The 12943-nt window shown below is 34.6% G+C and overlaps 1 protein-coding gene across 4 annotated transcripts in view; it reads left to right on the top strand.

Moving 5' to 3' along the window:
* ITFG1 (integrin alpha FG-GAP repeat containing 1) overlaps positions 1-12943 on the top strand; it is a 284107-nt gene that overhangs the window by 122595 nt on the left and 148569 nt on the right. For all 4 annotated transcript variants that reach the window (XR_011499061.1, XR_011499062.1, XM_014867980.3 and 1 more), the window contains exons 9-10: positions 4716-4810; positions 7878-8047. Coding sequence is in view for 2 of the 4 variants with exons in the window: in XM_014867980.3 (XP_014723466.1) it covers positions 4716-4810; positions 7878-8047 (265 nt within the window). In the remaining 2 variants the exon portion in view is untranslated. The remainder of the gene's footprint in view (positions 1-4715; positions 4811-7877; positions 8048-12943) is intronic.

Raw genomic sequence — 12943 nt, 5'->3', positions numbered from 1 at the left:
CTCTCATAATGTAAAAGCAATGATCTGTTAAGCCGATTGCCATTTAGCACAAATCAAAGCAGTGGCACCAAATTTTATTAGCATTTGTTGTATTCTTCACCACCATAGTGTTATTCTTCACCACTCACAGTGTTAAAGAAGAAGGAGAAGGAGGAAGGAAATAAGAATAGTTTCACTTAAGAATGTTTTTGATGAAACAGCAAAAAACAATGATTTTGTTAGCTCTCAGCCCTTGAGTACACACCTTTTTAAATCCGTGTTGGGAAATAAGAAATATGCCTAAAACACTTCCACAGAGTATTGTGGTTGTTTTGATGAAAAGCACTGGTGTGTCTGAGTTGTCAGCTGAACTAACCACTTTTTTTTTTATGTAATACCATTTTTTACTTGAAAAAACAACTGACAGCCAAACTATGATTATTCTGACTTGGGGATTTGGTAGACATTTTCTCTGAAAGGAACAAAGTAAGCTTGTTCAAGAAAACAACTGACAAGAAGGTGCCAATGATAAAATTTGATCTTTCAAGCAAAAATTGGAACGTTGGAAAACTTTTATCTACTTCCATGAACTGAAAGCTTCCCACTACCTAAAGACTTTTTGGGTGGGATTGGTGGTGATATTAACAAATGTGAATTTGTGATATTGTGTAGTGAAATGTTTCAGCATTTGGAAGATCTACATAACTCGGTGAACCAGTATTTTCTAAGTCAAAGTTGTAATTGCTAAAACACCATTCAAAGTGCAAGACAGACTACTGGATTTTAACTAGCAGAGTAGAAAAAGTTCGTTGATATGGCTTTAGATTCTTCATTGCTTTCTTCATTAACCTTTAAGGACTTACCACTTACTGAGTTTTGGTGGTAATATGGAAGAATATCCAGAGTTATCTGAAAAGACTGTTAAAGTACTTCTTCCAGCTACATATTTTCATATTTCTCAACCAAATCAACAAATTAAATGCAAAAGCAGTATGAAAATCCAGCTTTTTTCTATTAAGCCAGATAATACCACACTTCTTGCAAAATGTTTTTGTTGAGAGTATAAAGGATTCTTGAGACTAAAAAGTTTGAGAACTACTCTTCTATGGAGATTAAACTAAAAGTTTTAAGTTCATATAACTATTGAAACAGTCATTCCCACTTTAGGAATTTTTACTACAGATATAATCTCACAAAGATGAGATAACACATGTACAGAGTTATTCATTGTTGGATTGTTTGCATTACTAAAAGGTTGGAAACAACCCGGTGAATGCACATCAGTTGAGAATTGTTTGTATTGAGATATATCCATACAACGTAATGCTATATTATATATGAAGCAGGTGTGAATTTATCAATGTGGAACAATCTCAAAGATATATTAAATCAAAAATTCAAAGGGCCAAAAAATGTGTAGGGTACACTACAGTTTGTGCAAAATTATATGTAGTGTATGTATGTGCGTAGACTACGTGTTGAAGGATATACAAGAAACTGCTAAAGTGGTTGCCAGTGTGGAGGGGAGCTGTGGGTAAGAGTAGGAGGAAGACATTTCTAAAAATCTGAATACCTCTTGAGCTGTTATAAAAAATGCAAAAGACAGCTGTATCTGTTCCCCAAAAAAATCCTAATATTTTAAAAATTATTTTTTTATTTCTTCCCTAAAATTAGATGGCTAATTACTTAGTAGGAGCTAAACCAGGTTAAAAATCCAAATCTAACTGATCCTGGTTCTACCTTCTTTCCATTACATTAAAATTGCCACACACTCTCACGGAGTGGCAAGACATTCACAGAAAACAATTGTTTTATGTAGTGGTCATTGTTTTGTTGCCGTAATGAGATGACCTGCCCAGGAGACCCAAGAATTTGCAGATGACTGGAGTCAGTTCCAAGAGGCTGGAGCAAAGCTCCTGAGGAAGGGGTACACTGAGTTTTAAAGAGGTAGCGAGAACAGTTTATTCTAAATGGAGGAGCGTGATCAAGACAGAAGTAGGAATACATACAGCACCCCTGCCATCAGTGGGAGGCCAGCATACAGCATGGTCCCCACACCTTACCATGCATCTGAATCAGCCAGAAAGTTGATGAAAATATAGATTGCTGGGCCCACCCTTAGAGGTTCTGGTTCATTAGATCTGGGCAGGGGCCTAAGAATTCACATTTCTAACAAGTTCTCAGGTGATGCTGAGGCTGTGGGACTGGTGACTAAGAGAATCAATATATTGAGAAATTGTGGTTTACAAAGGGATTTTAGCCTGCAAGAAAACTTGAGATATGTAATATACTGAAGTCCTGAGGAGAGACAGTCCGAAGTTATTAGTTCCTGGGCCTTCTTTAAGGAATGTGTGCCGAGTTCACAGATTGGTACCTCCATCAGCATGAATTTCTTCATAGTCTACTCACAAGGTCACATTATTTCCAAGAGAATTTTCTTAAATGAATCCTAGTTCCTAGCCTTGTGCCTCTGGTTCACGTGAAACTTATTTTTCTGAAACTACTTTCTTCCCTAGGCATAATAACTTATTAAAAAGTAAGATTCCTGTAGTCTGAGGTAAAAAAGATATGCAGATTATAAAAGACAAAGAAAGGCTATGGGAATATTCTAGATTAAAGGAGGCTAAAGATTAAAACTAAATGCAATTCCTACCCCTAGACTGGATCCAGTGTTAGAGGGGCAAAAACGCTATAAAGGACATTATTAGGTCAATGGACAAAATTGGTATATAAATAGTACATTAGATAAAAGTATTGTATCTGTGTGAATTGATTACTGTGGTTATATAAGAGAATATCCCTATTCCTAGGAAATACGCACTCAAGTATTTAGGGGTAAAGGGCCATAATTATGTGCCTAATTATGTGCATGGTTCAGAAAAAAATTGATTTCATAGAGCACGTAAATGGTAAAACAAATGGGATAAAATGTTAACAACAGGCAAATCTGGTTAAAGGGTTTGCAGTGTTCCTTGTACTATTTTCATTACTGCAATTTTAAGTTTAAATTTTTTCAAAATGAAAAGGTTTTTCAAAAAACATGCAGAAAAGTGAAACAAGTAAGATGTAGAAGGTTGTTTTCTTTAAGAGAGAGAAAATTTCCTTTGGGCATGAAATTGTACTCTCAGAAAGCTTTTCTATCACTTCCCCTAAATATCAAGAAATAGCCCTTAGAGTCAGCCTAATGAGCACATTCTCTGATTGAGTTCTAGATTTCTATGACAATGTCTGTAAAATATTACTGATAATTTATACTAAGAGGCATGATTATGATTTTATCATGAGTTGGTTATATTTTTATTAGATGGTTATTGCCAGTATTAAATATCAGCTGGGTCTTGATCGAAATGCTTGTGGGAAATAGGAAACTACTTGGAAGAAGGAAACTAGGGGAAATGAAGAGTAAACCAGAATCTAATCTGAGTATTTTGCCATTGGGGTAAAAATAAAGGGCAGAGACTTAGTAACGTTCTTCTAATTGGTCCCCCATTAATTTGCAATCAAATGGTTTGGCTTTTAATGAAGTCTGTGATGTAACTAGAGTCAGCTTATAAATTGCATTTTGCATTTAATTCTTTCTTACTTGGCTAGCTCTTTTTTATTTACCTTTTTGACCGTGATATATGTTGATGCCCTTGGAAACCGTTCTCCTTTCCAAGTATTCCTGCTAGAGTTGCATCTCTCTCTCAGCTTCTTTCTCAGTAGTCCAAATTGATAGACTGTCAAATCACAGATGTCCTCCAACTTTCAGTTATTAATTCAGCTATTTCATTTAATGTTATTCTCCTCTAAGTAAGAGTTTATTATCACAAATGATTTTAATAATGAAGGTCATAAGTAATTAAACCATGAAATTAAATGAAAGAACTTAATTTTTCTCCATGCTGTGCCTTTTACTTCACCTTGCTAAGGTCAACTTCCATTGGCTAAATTTTCATCCCACTCAGGCTAAAATTCTTTTTTTTCTTTTTGAATACATTATTGGAGACTTGATAGGCTTATTATACTTACATGTCTCTATCGTGTAAACCTGCTCAAGGAAGAATATTTCTTTATTGTTAATTCTATTTTTCTTGCCATCTGAAGTTCATGCTATATAAAAGACACAAAATTATGTGTAAAGATACATTTCAAATAAGCCCTATAATAATAGGTTACTATTAACCTGCTTACTTTCTTCTATGAGAGCAATGATTATTAAGTAAATAAGTCAAAAGCCACATTTTTAAAAATTGATGATTTTATTTTATTTTTTTTCATTTTTCTCCCCAAAGCCCCCAGGTACATAGTTGTATATTCTTAGCTGTGGGTCCTTCTAGTTGTGGTATGTGGGACGCCACCTCAGCGTGGCTCAATGAGTGGTGCCATGTCCACGCCCAGGATTCGAACCGACGAAACCCTGGGCCACCTGCAGCGGAGCGTGCGAACTTAACCGCTCCGCCATGGGGCCAGCCCCAAAATTGATGATTTTAACATTAGAGCCTGAAATGGGCTCTTTTTCCAGCATTGGATACATATCTAACCATAGAAAAGTGAGCAATTTAAAACAAGACGTAGTCCGGGTAATAGGGCCAGAGTAATTTTTGTAATTGAATCACATTCATTACAAAGCCGTACATCAGATTCTTCAGTTTACCCAGATTGATGCACACTTTGAACACATAGGAAATTTAATCTGCCATGCAAGGACACTTTATTTTGTGGCTGTTATGGACTCTTGAAGTTTCTTTTGGCAGATGGAGATGGACACATGGATCACTTACTGCCAGGCTGTGAAGATAAAAACTGCCAGAAAAGCACCATTTACTTAATGAGATCTGGAACAAAGCAGGTATATCAGCCTGTGTTTTGTTTTTTACACGGGAAGATTTGCGCTAAGCTAACATCTGTTGCCAGTCATCCTCCTTTATTCTTTCTTCTCCCGTCCCCCAAAGCCCCAGTACATAGTTGTGTTTAGTTGTCAGTTCTTCTGGTTCTTGTATGTATGTGAGCCACCGCCACAGCATGGCTACTAACAGACAAGTGGTATGGTTCCACACTCAGAAACCAAACCCAGGCCACCAAAGCAGAGCACGCAGAACTTTAACCGCTAGGCCATCAGGGCCAGGTCAGCTTGTTTTTTAATGTAAAAAGACTTGAGTGCTTGAAAAACATCTTCAGAGATTAGAAAAGGTATCTGAAGAATCAGAACAGAGAGAAACCAAAAATAATTTATTGGCTTCTTCATTTTAACTTAATTAAATCTATTTTTTATTGCTTTATAGATGAAAAAAGTACTATTATGATCATTTCTGGTGAAGAAACCCATTCTTGGTCTTGTAATTAAATATCTGTTAATCATTTATGGGCTGTGAATATGGTAAAACACACTATAACTATAATAAAGGGTTATGTAGAAGGACATTGTATCCATTTTCAAGGCTAATGTTGTTTTTATTTGGGGTATCTAGATCTGTTTCATACTCTCCTGCTAACTTTTTACCTGTATCTTGTAGGTAAACAATGTAGAATCTGATAGTCACTGTAAAAGATTAATATGGGAACAATAGATTATGACATTGAGAATTTTTCCATGTTGATAACACCTAAAAGGAAACCATTAGTATACTAGTAGAATTAATCAGTTTTATTTTCTCTTTTGGGATAATAAATGATAGAACAACATATTGGCTTCTATAGCCCTTATAGGTAGGAAACATCACATGTTACACTAAGACACTAAACAAAACACATCTTCGTACAGTCAGCATTCTAAAAACATTTGACTAATACACTCGTAAGTTTTATTATCTTGAACTTTTAAGTTTTGCATCACTGAAAACATTAGGTCAAATAACACTTCATCATTGCTTCATAGGTATAAATAAACCTAGTAATTACAGCCTGTCTTCAAGTGACGGACTACTGAAAGAATATTTTCAAATTAGACAGTCAGCTCTCTGTGAGAAGATAAATGTCACAGCTCCTTGGTGACTGTTAAGGATATCATATTAATGAGAAACCTTTTTACTTTTTAGACCTTAGTACATTTACCTTAACAGGAATACTTTATCCTCATTAATAAACTGTCAGCCTAGTCAGAAATTTGTGATAACGTGACATTTTGTAAAATTTCTTATCTTCTTCTAAAACAAAACCAACAGTTTTTTTTCAAAGTCAAGTGAAACATTAAAACATTTTGATGATATATAGTACTTACTTTTTTGCTTTAAGAAAGATTGAAAAATTGATTAAAGATGCAGATGAGTTTTTTAAAACAGCCCATTTTCTGTAAATATATTTTTATCATTAAGCTGTTTTTTTTCTTTTTGCCTTGGCAAATTATGCTTTCTTTGGAAACCTAGAAAATGTTCGGGATACCTGTGTTCTAAACTCTTTTCAAGAACCCATTTTTGATATGGTTCGGCTTGGGACCATGTAAACGATTCACCTGCTTATAAGAAAAAACACATCTGCAGGCATATTTGGCATCCTGTCATTTCAAGCCAGCTGCACCTGCTTCTGTTTGGACATCTCCAGGTTGTGTCGCAATATCCATACTCTTAGCTAATTATGGACACATCTATAATTTTAATGGCATATTTTCTGCTCTTTCAGATTTTCAGTTTGCATTAGGTTATTAAAAGTGAAAATTCAGGGCCGGCCCAGTGGTGCAGTGGTTAAGTTCACATGTTCCACTTTGGCAGCCCAGGGTTCACTGGATCAGATCCTGGGTGCAGACCTACGCACCACTTATCAAGCCATGCTGTGGCAGGCATCCCACATATAAAGTAGAGGAAGATGGGCACAGAGGAAGATGGGCGCAGATGTTAGCTCAGGGCCAGTCTTCCTCAGCAAAAAGAGGATTGGCAGCAGATGTTAGCTCAGGGCTAATCTTCCTCAAAACAAAAAAATAGTGAAGATTCAGGCATTCAGAAGAGAAAGGGATTTCCAAAAGCTCATTTTGAAATTAACATAGTCTCTGTTCTTTAGAATCAATGTAGAAAGAGAAAATTTACTAGAAATGGAGCTTCTGGCTGTTTTAGTGAAAAAGCTTGTTCTCCTGAGTTGGCCGAGCTTGTCAAGACTGTTATCATTTGGAAAGCCTCAGAGCTTCTTGGCTCTGAGGATGATGACTCAAGTCATCATCATGTATAGGAGGCACAGCAGGAAAACAAGGGAGATTGTCATGTTCTAACTTTCTTCCTAAGCTGGTCCTCCTGAAAGGACATGAGTTTAGATGATATTACACTTTGCTTTAATTTTTAAAAATATTCATTTGAGGTTATATGTCCACTCAACACAGATTTTTTTTTAAAGATTAGTTTTTTTGTTTTTTGCAGGGCAAGATTCGCCCTAAGCTAACATCTGTTGCCAGTCTTTCTCCTTTTTCTTCCTTTTTCCCCCTAAAGCCCCAGTACCTAGTTGTGTATAATGGTAAGTTCTTCTGGTTATTCTCTGTGAGCCGCCACCACAGCATGGCTACTGACAGACGAGTGGTGTGGTTCTGCACTCAGGAACTGAACCCAGGCTGCCAAAGGAGAGCACACTGAACTTTATCCGCTAGGCCGTCAGGGCTGTCTCTCAACGCAGATTTTAAAATGGGAAATTCATCTATGTGATTATTAACATCAGTTCATCCTAAGATTCTATGATTCCATGAAAAACCTTGTAAGGCTCCTTCTACCAGTTCAAGGGAAGATGACTAGTGATAAATTTTAAAGGAGACTGTTTTTTTCTCCCAGTGTTAGTTACCTATTCATCAAAGTTAATTGTTATAATATCCTACCATATTGTAGAGATAAAGAAGTAAGATGATGCTTATCTTGAAGAGTTTTAATGGATCATCTGTTTTGCAAATGGTGAATTCTTTTTCTAAAAGAACTGTAAAATCTAATTTTTTGCCTCTAAATCCATAGTGGGTTCCAGTCTTACAGGAATTCAGCAATAAGGGCACCCTCTGGGGCTTTGTGCCATATGTGCATGAAGAAGCAACTGAAATAGAAATTCCAATTACCCTTCGTATTGGAGACTACAACATGGATGGCTATCCAGATGCTCTTGCCATACTGAAGAATACATCTGGAAGGTATGGAAATTAAGTCAAATGAGGAATATTTGTAAAATGTCTTCACTTTGACACTTTGTAAATGAATAGGAGTTAAATATGGGTTAGTCTCTTAAATAAGGAACACGATGAGCTCAGTTCCATACATGGTTCCTGAACTTTTCATAACTGCTGAGAATACCTGTTCTTTTTCACAGAATTATTTTCTGTAGAATGAAATGAACATCTAATCTAAACTACAAAGCTTATTTTTCATTCAACAAAACCTGATCTTTAAAAGATCAAAATCTTTTATTAGCAAATGACCCAGTTAGATTTTGAGACTGAAGACCATGATGCTTAAGAGCTGAGCCTAGGCTTCAGTCTCAGTCTCGCCACTTACCACCTGTGTGACCTTGAGCAATTACCTAAACCCCTCATCTATAACATGAGAGTAATGTACCTCTGTTGTAGAGTTGCGGTGAAGATTAAATGAGGTAAAAATAAATGAAGCGATTAGTAAGGTACTTAGCATGTACTCTCAATGAATGTTACCTTACTCTTGCTTGTTTTGTAATGGCATTGAAAATTCTAACGTGATTATTGATATTGTTGGTATATATAAAATGTATGAGTACATTGATTGTGTTATTTGTGATTTTGAATGCTGTAGATACATTTTTTCCCTTAAGCAGAGGTAGGTAAACCAATATAGTGAAATTCAGAATTAGCCTGAATCTTGGGATATTCCATAAATATGACTCTTCCTAAATTTTAATATCGGATTGTTTTCTTCATATCATGATTAGTTGTATTTCTTGGTCCTTATTCCTTCTTGCCTGCTGTATCATATCTATCCATAATTTTTATTCTGAGCATTAATTCATTTGTTGACCCTGGAATTAATGATGATTCAGCTCCACATTTACTATCAGGCTTATGATGCAATACAACTTCTCTGGAAAAAATCAGACCTGTTGTTGATTTTAACACCAAATTGTCTAGAAATCTGATTTTTAGAGAAACATACATTATCAGTGAGTATCCCTAAGTATTTATGGAAAATGATGGACAGTCTGTACCTAAGCTTTTCTAAAGACCTTGATTTGAAATTATAATTGCTCTGAATTGTGTTTGCAGACTTTTCCAGGGACGTAATTATCATGCTCCGTAATGCAGAGTGTATGTACTCACAAACTGTGTGTGTGAAGCAAAGCTGACGTAACCAAAAGAAATCTTTGACTTGAATGTGACTGTTGTTCCTTTTAACTTTATAGTGACACATAAAAGAAATGTAAAATTGCTTTATTTGGGACATTAACCCTATTCAAAAGAATAAGAAATTACATCTTAAATTCATTTAAGTCTATGATTACTCATCCTTAGAAGAACATGCAATTTTATTTTTGTCATAAAAGTTTATCAATATTTTCTCTTCTAAACCTTCACATATTTGACTTAAGTTTCTTCACCATTTAGTAATAATGATGGTACCAACAGCTAATTCAGCAGGGAGCACTATAGCTCTACAGGAAAAATCAGACAAGAGGCAGTCATAGACTCTTGATGCTTTTATAGAAGCAGTTGTTTAAAACCCAGGGTTTCTTTTTTGTTCTTCTGAGATAGAAGAGAGGTGAAGGATAGATTTCAGTGCATCTGAGTGTTCGTTAAATCACTAGATGAGAAATGGGCCTATACTTGAAAAGGAGATGTGTCTAGGAGAATTCAGTGTAATAAAATTTTTGAAACATAGAAGAAGGAAAAAGAGACATACTGTGCATTATAGTTCTTTCCTACATGAATTCACTTTTGTTGAGAAAGCATTTTATAATTTTTAATTGATTTCAAGACTGCTACATTGCTGAGAATTAGTTCCGGGTTGATGTTTCTAATTTGAAGCGTTGCTATCTGGAGAACTGTGTCTCCTTTTTTCCTGCAAGTTTGAAAATCAGGTAGAGATTAACTATGCTGGTGAGAATAAACTCTGCAACATGTATTTCATAAAAAGAAATTTTGAAGCCATGGTTTGTTAACTTGTTTTGTTTTTTTGTTTTTGTTTTCAGAAGATAGCTGTTGTTTGGGTTTCTATTTGTACTTTATTTTATAGTAAAAATCTAATTTGTCTAAGTTAACCTTTAAAATCATGTTACATGAAAATCATCTCTATTAATGGCATTTGAGAGAGGCAGCAAGTGGTGCTAAACAAAACAACATGGTTCAAGATCAGCTGTTTACATCTGGGCCACCACTAACGGAAAGCCTGTTTTTTTCCTTGGCTGTCCCATTGCTACTCACTTGCCCTGTGTTTAGTTATGTTGTCTTAATTCTCTGAATTTTCTTTTTTTTTTCAGAGAAAAAAAGGCAAACTTAACATGATATTGTTCTAATCGTGTACTCTTGAGCCAATAATAATTCTATTTTTAGAATTTTTTAAAATTTCATTTATAAGGTAACACTGAAAAGATGTTTTATGTCCTAAGCCTTTAGTATAGAACTGAAAAACTTTTTAAAAGAAACTGAAGGATAAATTATAATAAATAGGAGATCTAAGCCTAAAATTAGATTTAAAAAATTTAAAACAAAGGGTTTCAGCATCAAAGGGGCAGATTCTGAGTATCAGCCATAATAGCACCCAAAACCTGTTAAATGGTAAGCAAATCAATTAATGTCCAAATTCGATATATTCCTTGTTAGTTAATGCCAGGAAGAAACAACTTTAGTTATAAAGTGATTTTCATACATATTACTTGACAGTAACTTTTTATAGGGTGGTATTATCTTTATTTTATAAATATGAAAATAGTCTCAGATAAGTCAGACAGTGTGTCAGAGATCACACAGTTGCAGTCAGGACTTTCAGCTCATGAAATCTAAATCTTTTTTCTTTCCCTGTAAGAAAAAAATTTAGAAGGAAGGAAGTAGTAGATAAGCAAAAATAATATGTTTTTGCCAGAGGTTAAAAGTGATAATTTGGTCAGATAGTAAATATCACTCTGACAAGAGAAAAAAGGAGCAAGCTGGAGACAAATAAAATTCAGAAGTTTTGTGAGCCCTGAAGAAGAAAAAATAAGTATCTGTCTATATATTCCGTGGCAATAGTTCCTCACCACAACTGCTTGCTGTCAAAGGAGATTATGTGCAAGCAAGTGGTCTCTTATGTTAGTAATTCAGAAACCAGAAACCAAACTCTTGTCAGGAAACTAATTGCTGGGGACTTCTGCTGAAGGTGTTAGCTACTTATCCGTTCAGTATAATCTGCGTTTGCATCTTCACCCTTGGCTTTATAGAATAATTTAGCTTCACACTGATACACTGACTCACCAAGAAAAGTTTACGTTATGTTCCAGATGTTCTGCTTTAGAAAGCAAGGAGAGTCATAGTACAGGAACCTATATCTACTGGAACATTTCTAACCACTGTTTTTTTCATTTTCATTATGAAATGTATCAAAGGGTTTCATCATCATTTTAAAATAAATCAACCCTCTTACCAATTTTATATTTTATACTTCAAATGATTCACCATAATTTTTGTTTAAAATAAAGTTATTCATCATCTCTTTCATGGAGGTAACAATGCAGCAGACTTCCTAATTTGCAGCAAAAGAAAAAAATGTCCCGTGACTATTCTACCTGTGAATGTTTAGTGGTAGTTTGCAAAATAAATCTTGATTTGCTGTGTCACATACCATATCAGTGCTGCTCTCTCTTCAGATGTTACTGGAGAGGATTGCCTGTGTCTCACCTTATAACCTTATCATTGTCTTGTGACCTAAATCATTAACTAGTCTTTAGTTAAGGAAGGTAACTCTGGGTAGGGAAGTTATCTGCATTCATAGGTTATTGAAGACAAAAGAATATCTTTGCTTAGAGTATTTTAAAATTGCAGGTAGAGGTAGAGCAGGGTTGTTTTTGTAAAATATTTGTTTTCAAAATTGAAAAGAGTGTTGAATTCAAGAATCATAATCATTTTACTGCTTGGATTTAAGAAAATTCATTACTTTCTCCTCTGCAAGTTATCGTAAAGCCTCTGGGAGTTTCAATATGTGATTTTTTAGTATCAGCTTTTACAATACAGAATATCTTATCAGGCTTAAATTTACTTTCATTTTTACTCTATTTATGATCAAATATCTTGTTCAGTAGTCTTGAAGAACTCATACTGTCTCATCATTGAAGAACTCACAGTGCTGTGTTAGCTAACCTTCACTCGCCACCCAGCTCCAGCTTCAGTAGTTGGAGTATGTAACAATCATATTTTTTCTACAATAAGGTTGCCTATTCTTTTGTCCTGATGAATCCCATATTAAAATCCTTAATCCCCTACTAAAATGAGAAGAAAGACCTACTAGTCAGTTATGAGGGAAAAAATTATGTAGTTATTGAGCTAAAACACTGGCAAGCTCTGTTAATTCCAAAAGGAGATATATTAAATATTATTTACTCTATCACCAATTTTTAATCAATCTATTAATAATTACTCCTGCACACTAAATTCATTGGCATAACATTGCATTCTTCTATAATTTTTACATTCCTCTGAACTGTGGGTATAGCCCCTTCATATTTCTAATGTTATTTGCCGTTTTTGTTTCATTCATCAGACTTGATAAAGGCTCCATTTTATTACTTCATTCATGTCTTTGTTTTTGTTGTTATTATTGTAGTTGCCCAAAGAATCACTTGTACTTTCAATTATAAGGTGAATTTTTCCATAAACATTTTACCTCTGTTTTTATATTTAATTCCTTCCTGTCTTGCTTTCTTTAAGTTTATTTTTTGGTTTTGTGTTTTAGTTTATTTCACTGAATGCTTCGTTAATAGATTTTTGCCCTTTTCTTATTTTCTAATAAGCATTTTTAAGACTAAATATTTCCTATATACTTGGCTTTATACCACATATTTTGATAATTGGAGCTTTCTTTGTTCTTTTTTTTTT

The sequence above is a fragment of the Equus asinus genome, chromosome 28 (assembly GCF_041296235.1).
Source record: "Equus asinus isolate D_3611 breed Donkey chromosome 28, EquAss-T2T_v2, whole genome shotgun sequence".
NCBI classification, from domain to species: Eukaryota; Metazoa; Chordata; class Mammalia; order Perissodactyla; family Equidae; genus Equus; species Equus asinus.
The sequence above is the reverse complement of the archived record's forward strand: the minus strand, read 5'-3'. Positions and strand labels throughout refer to the sequence as shown.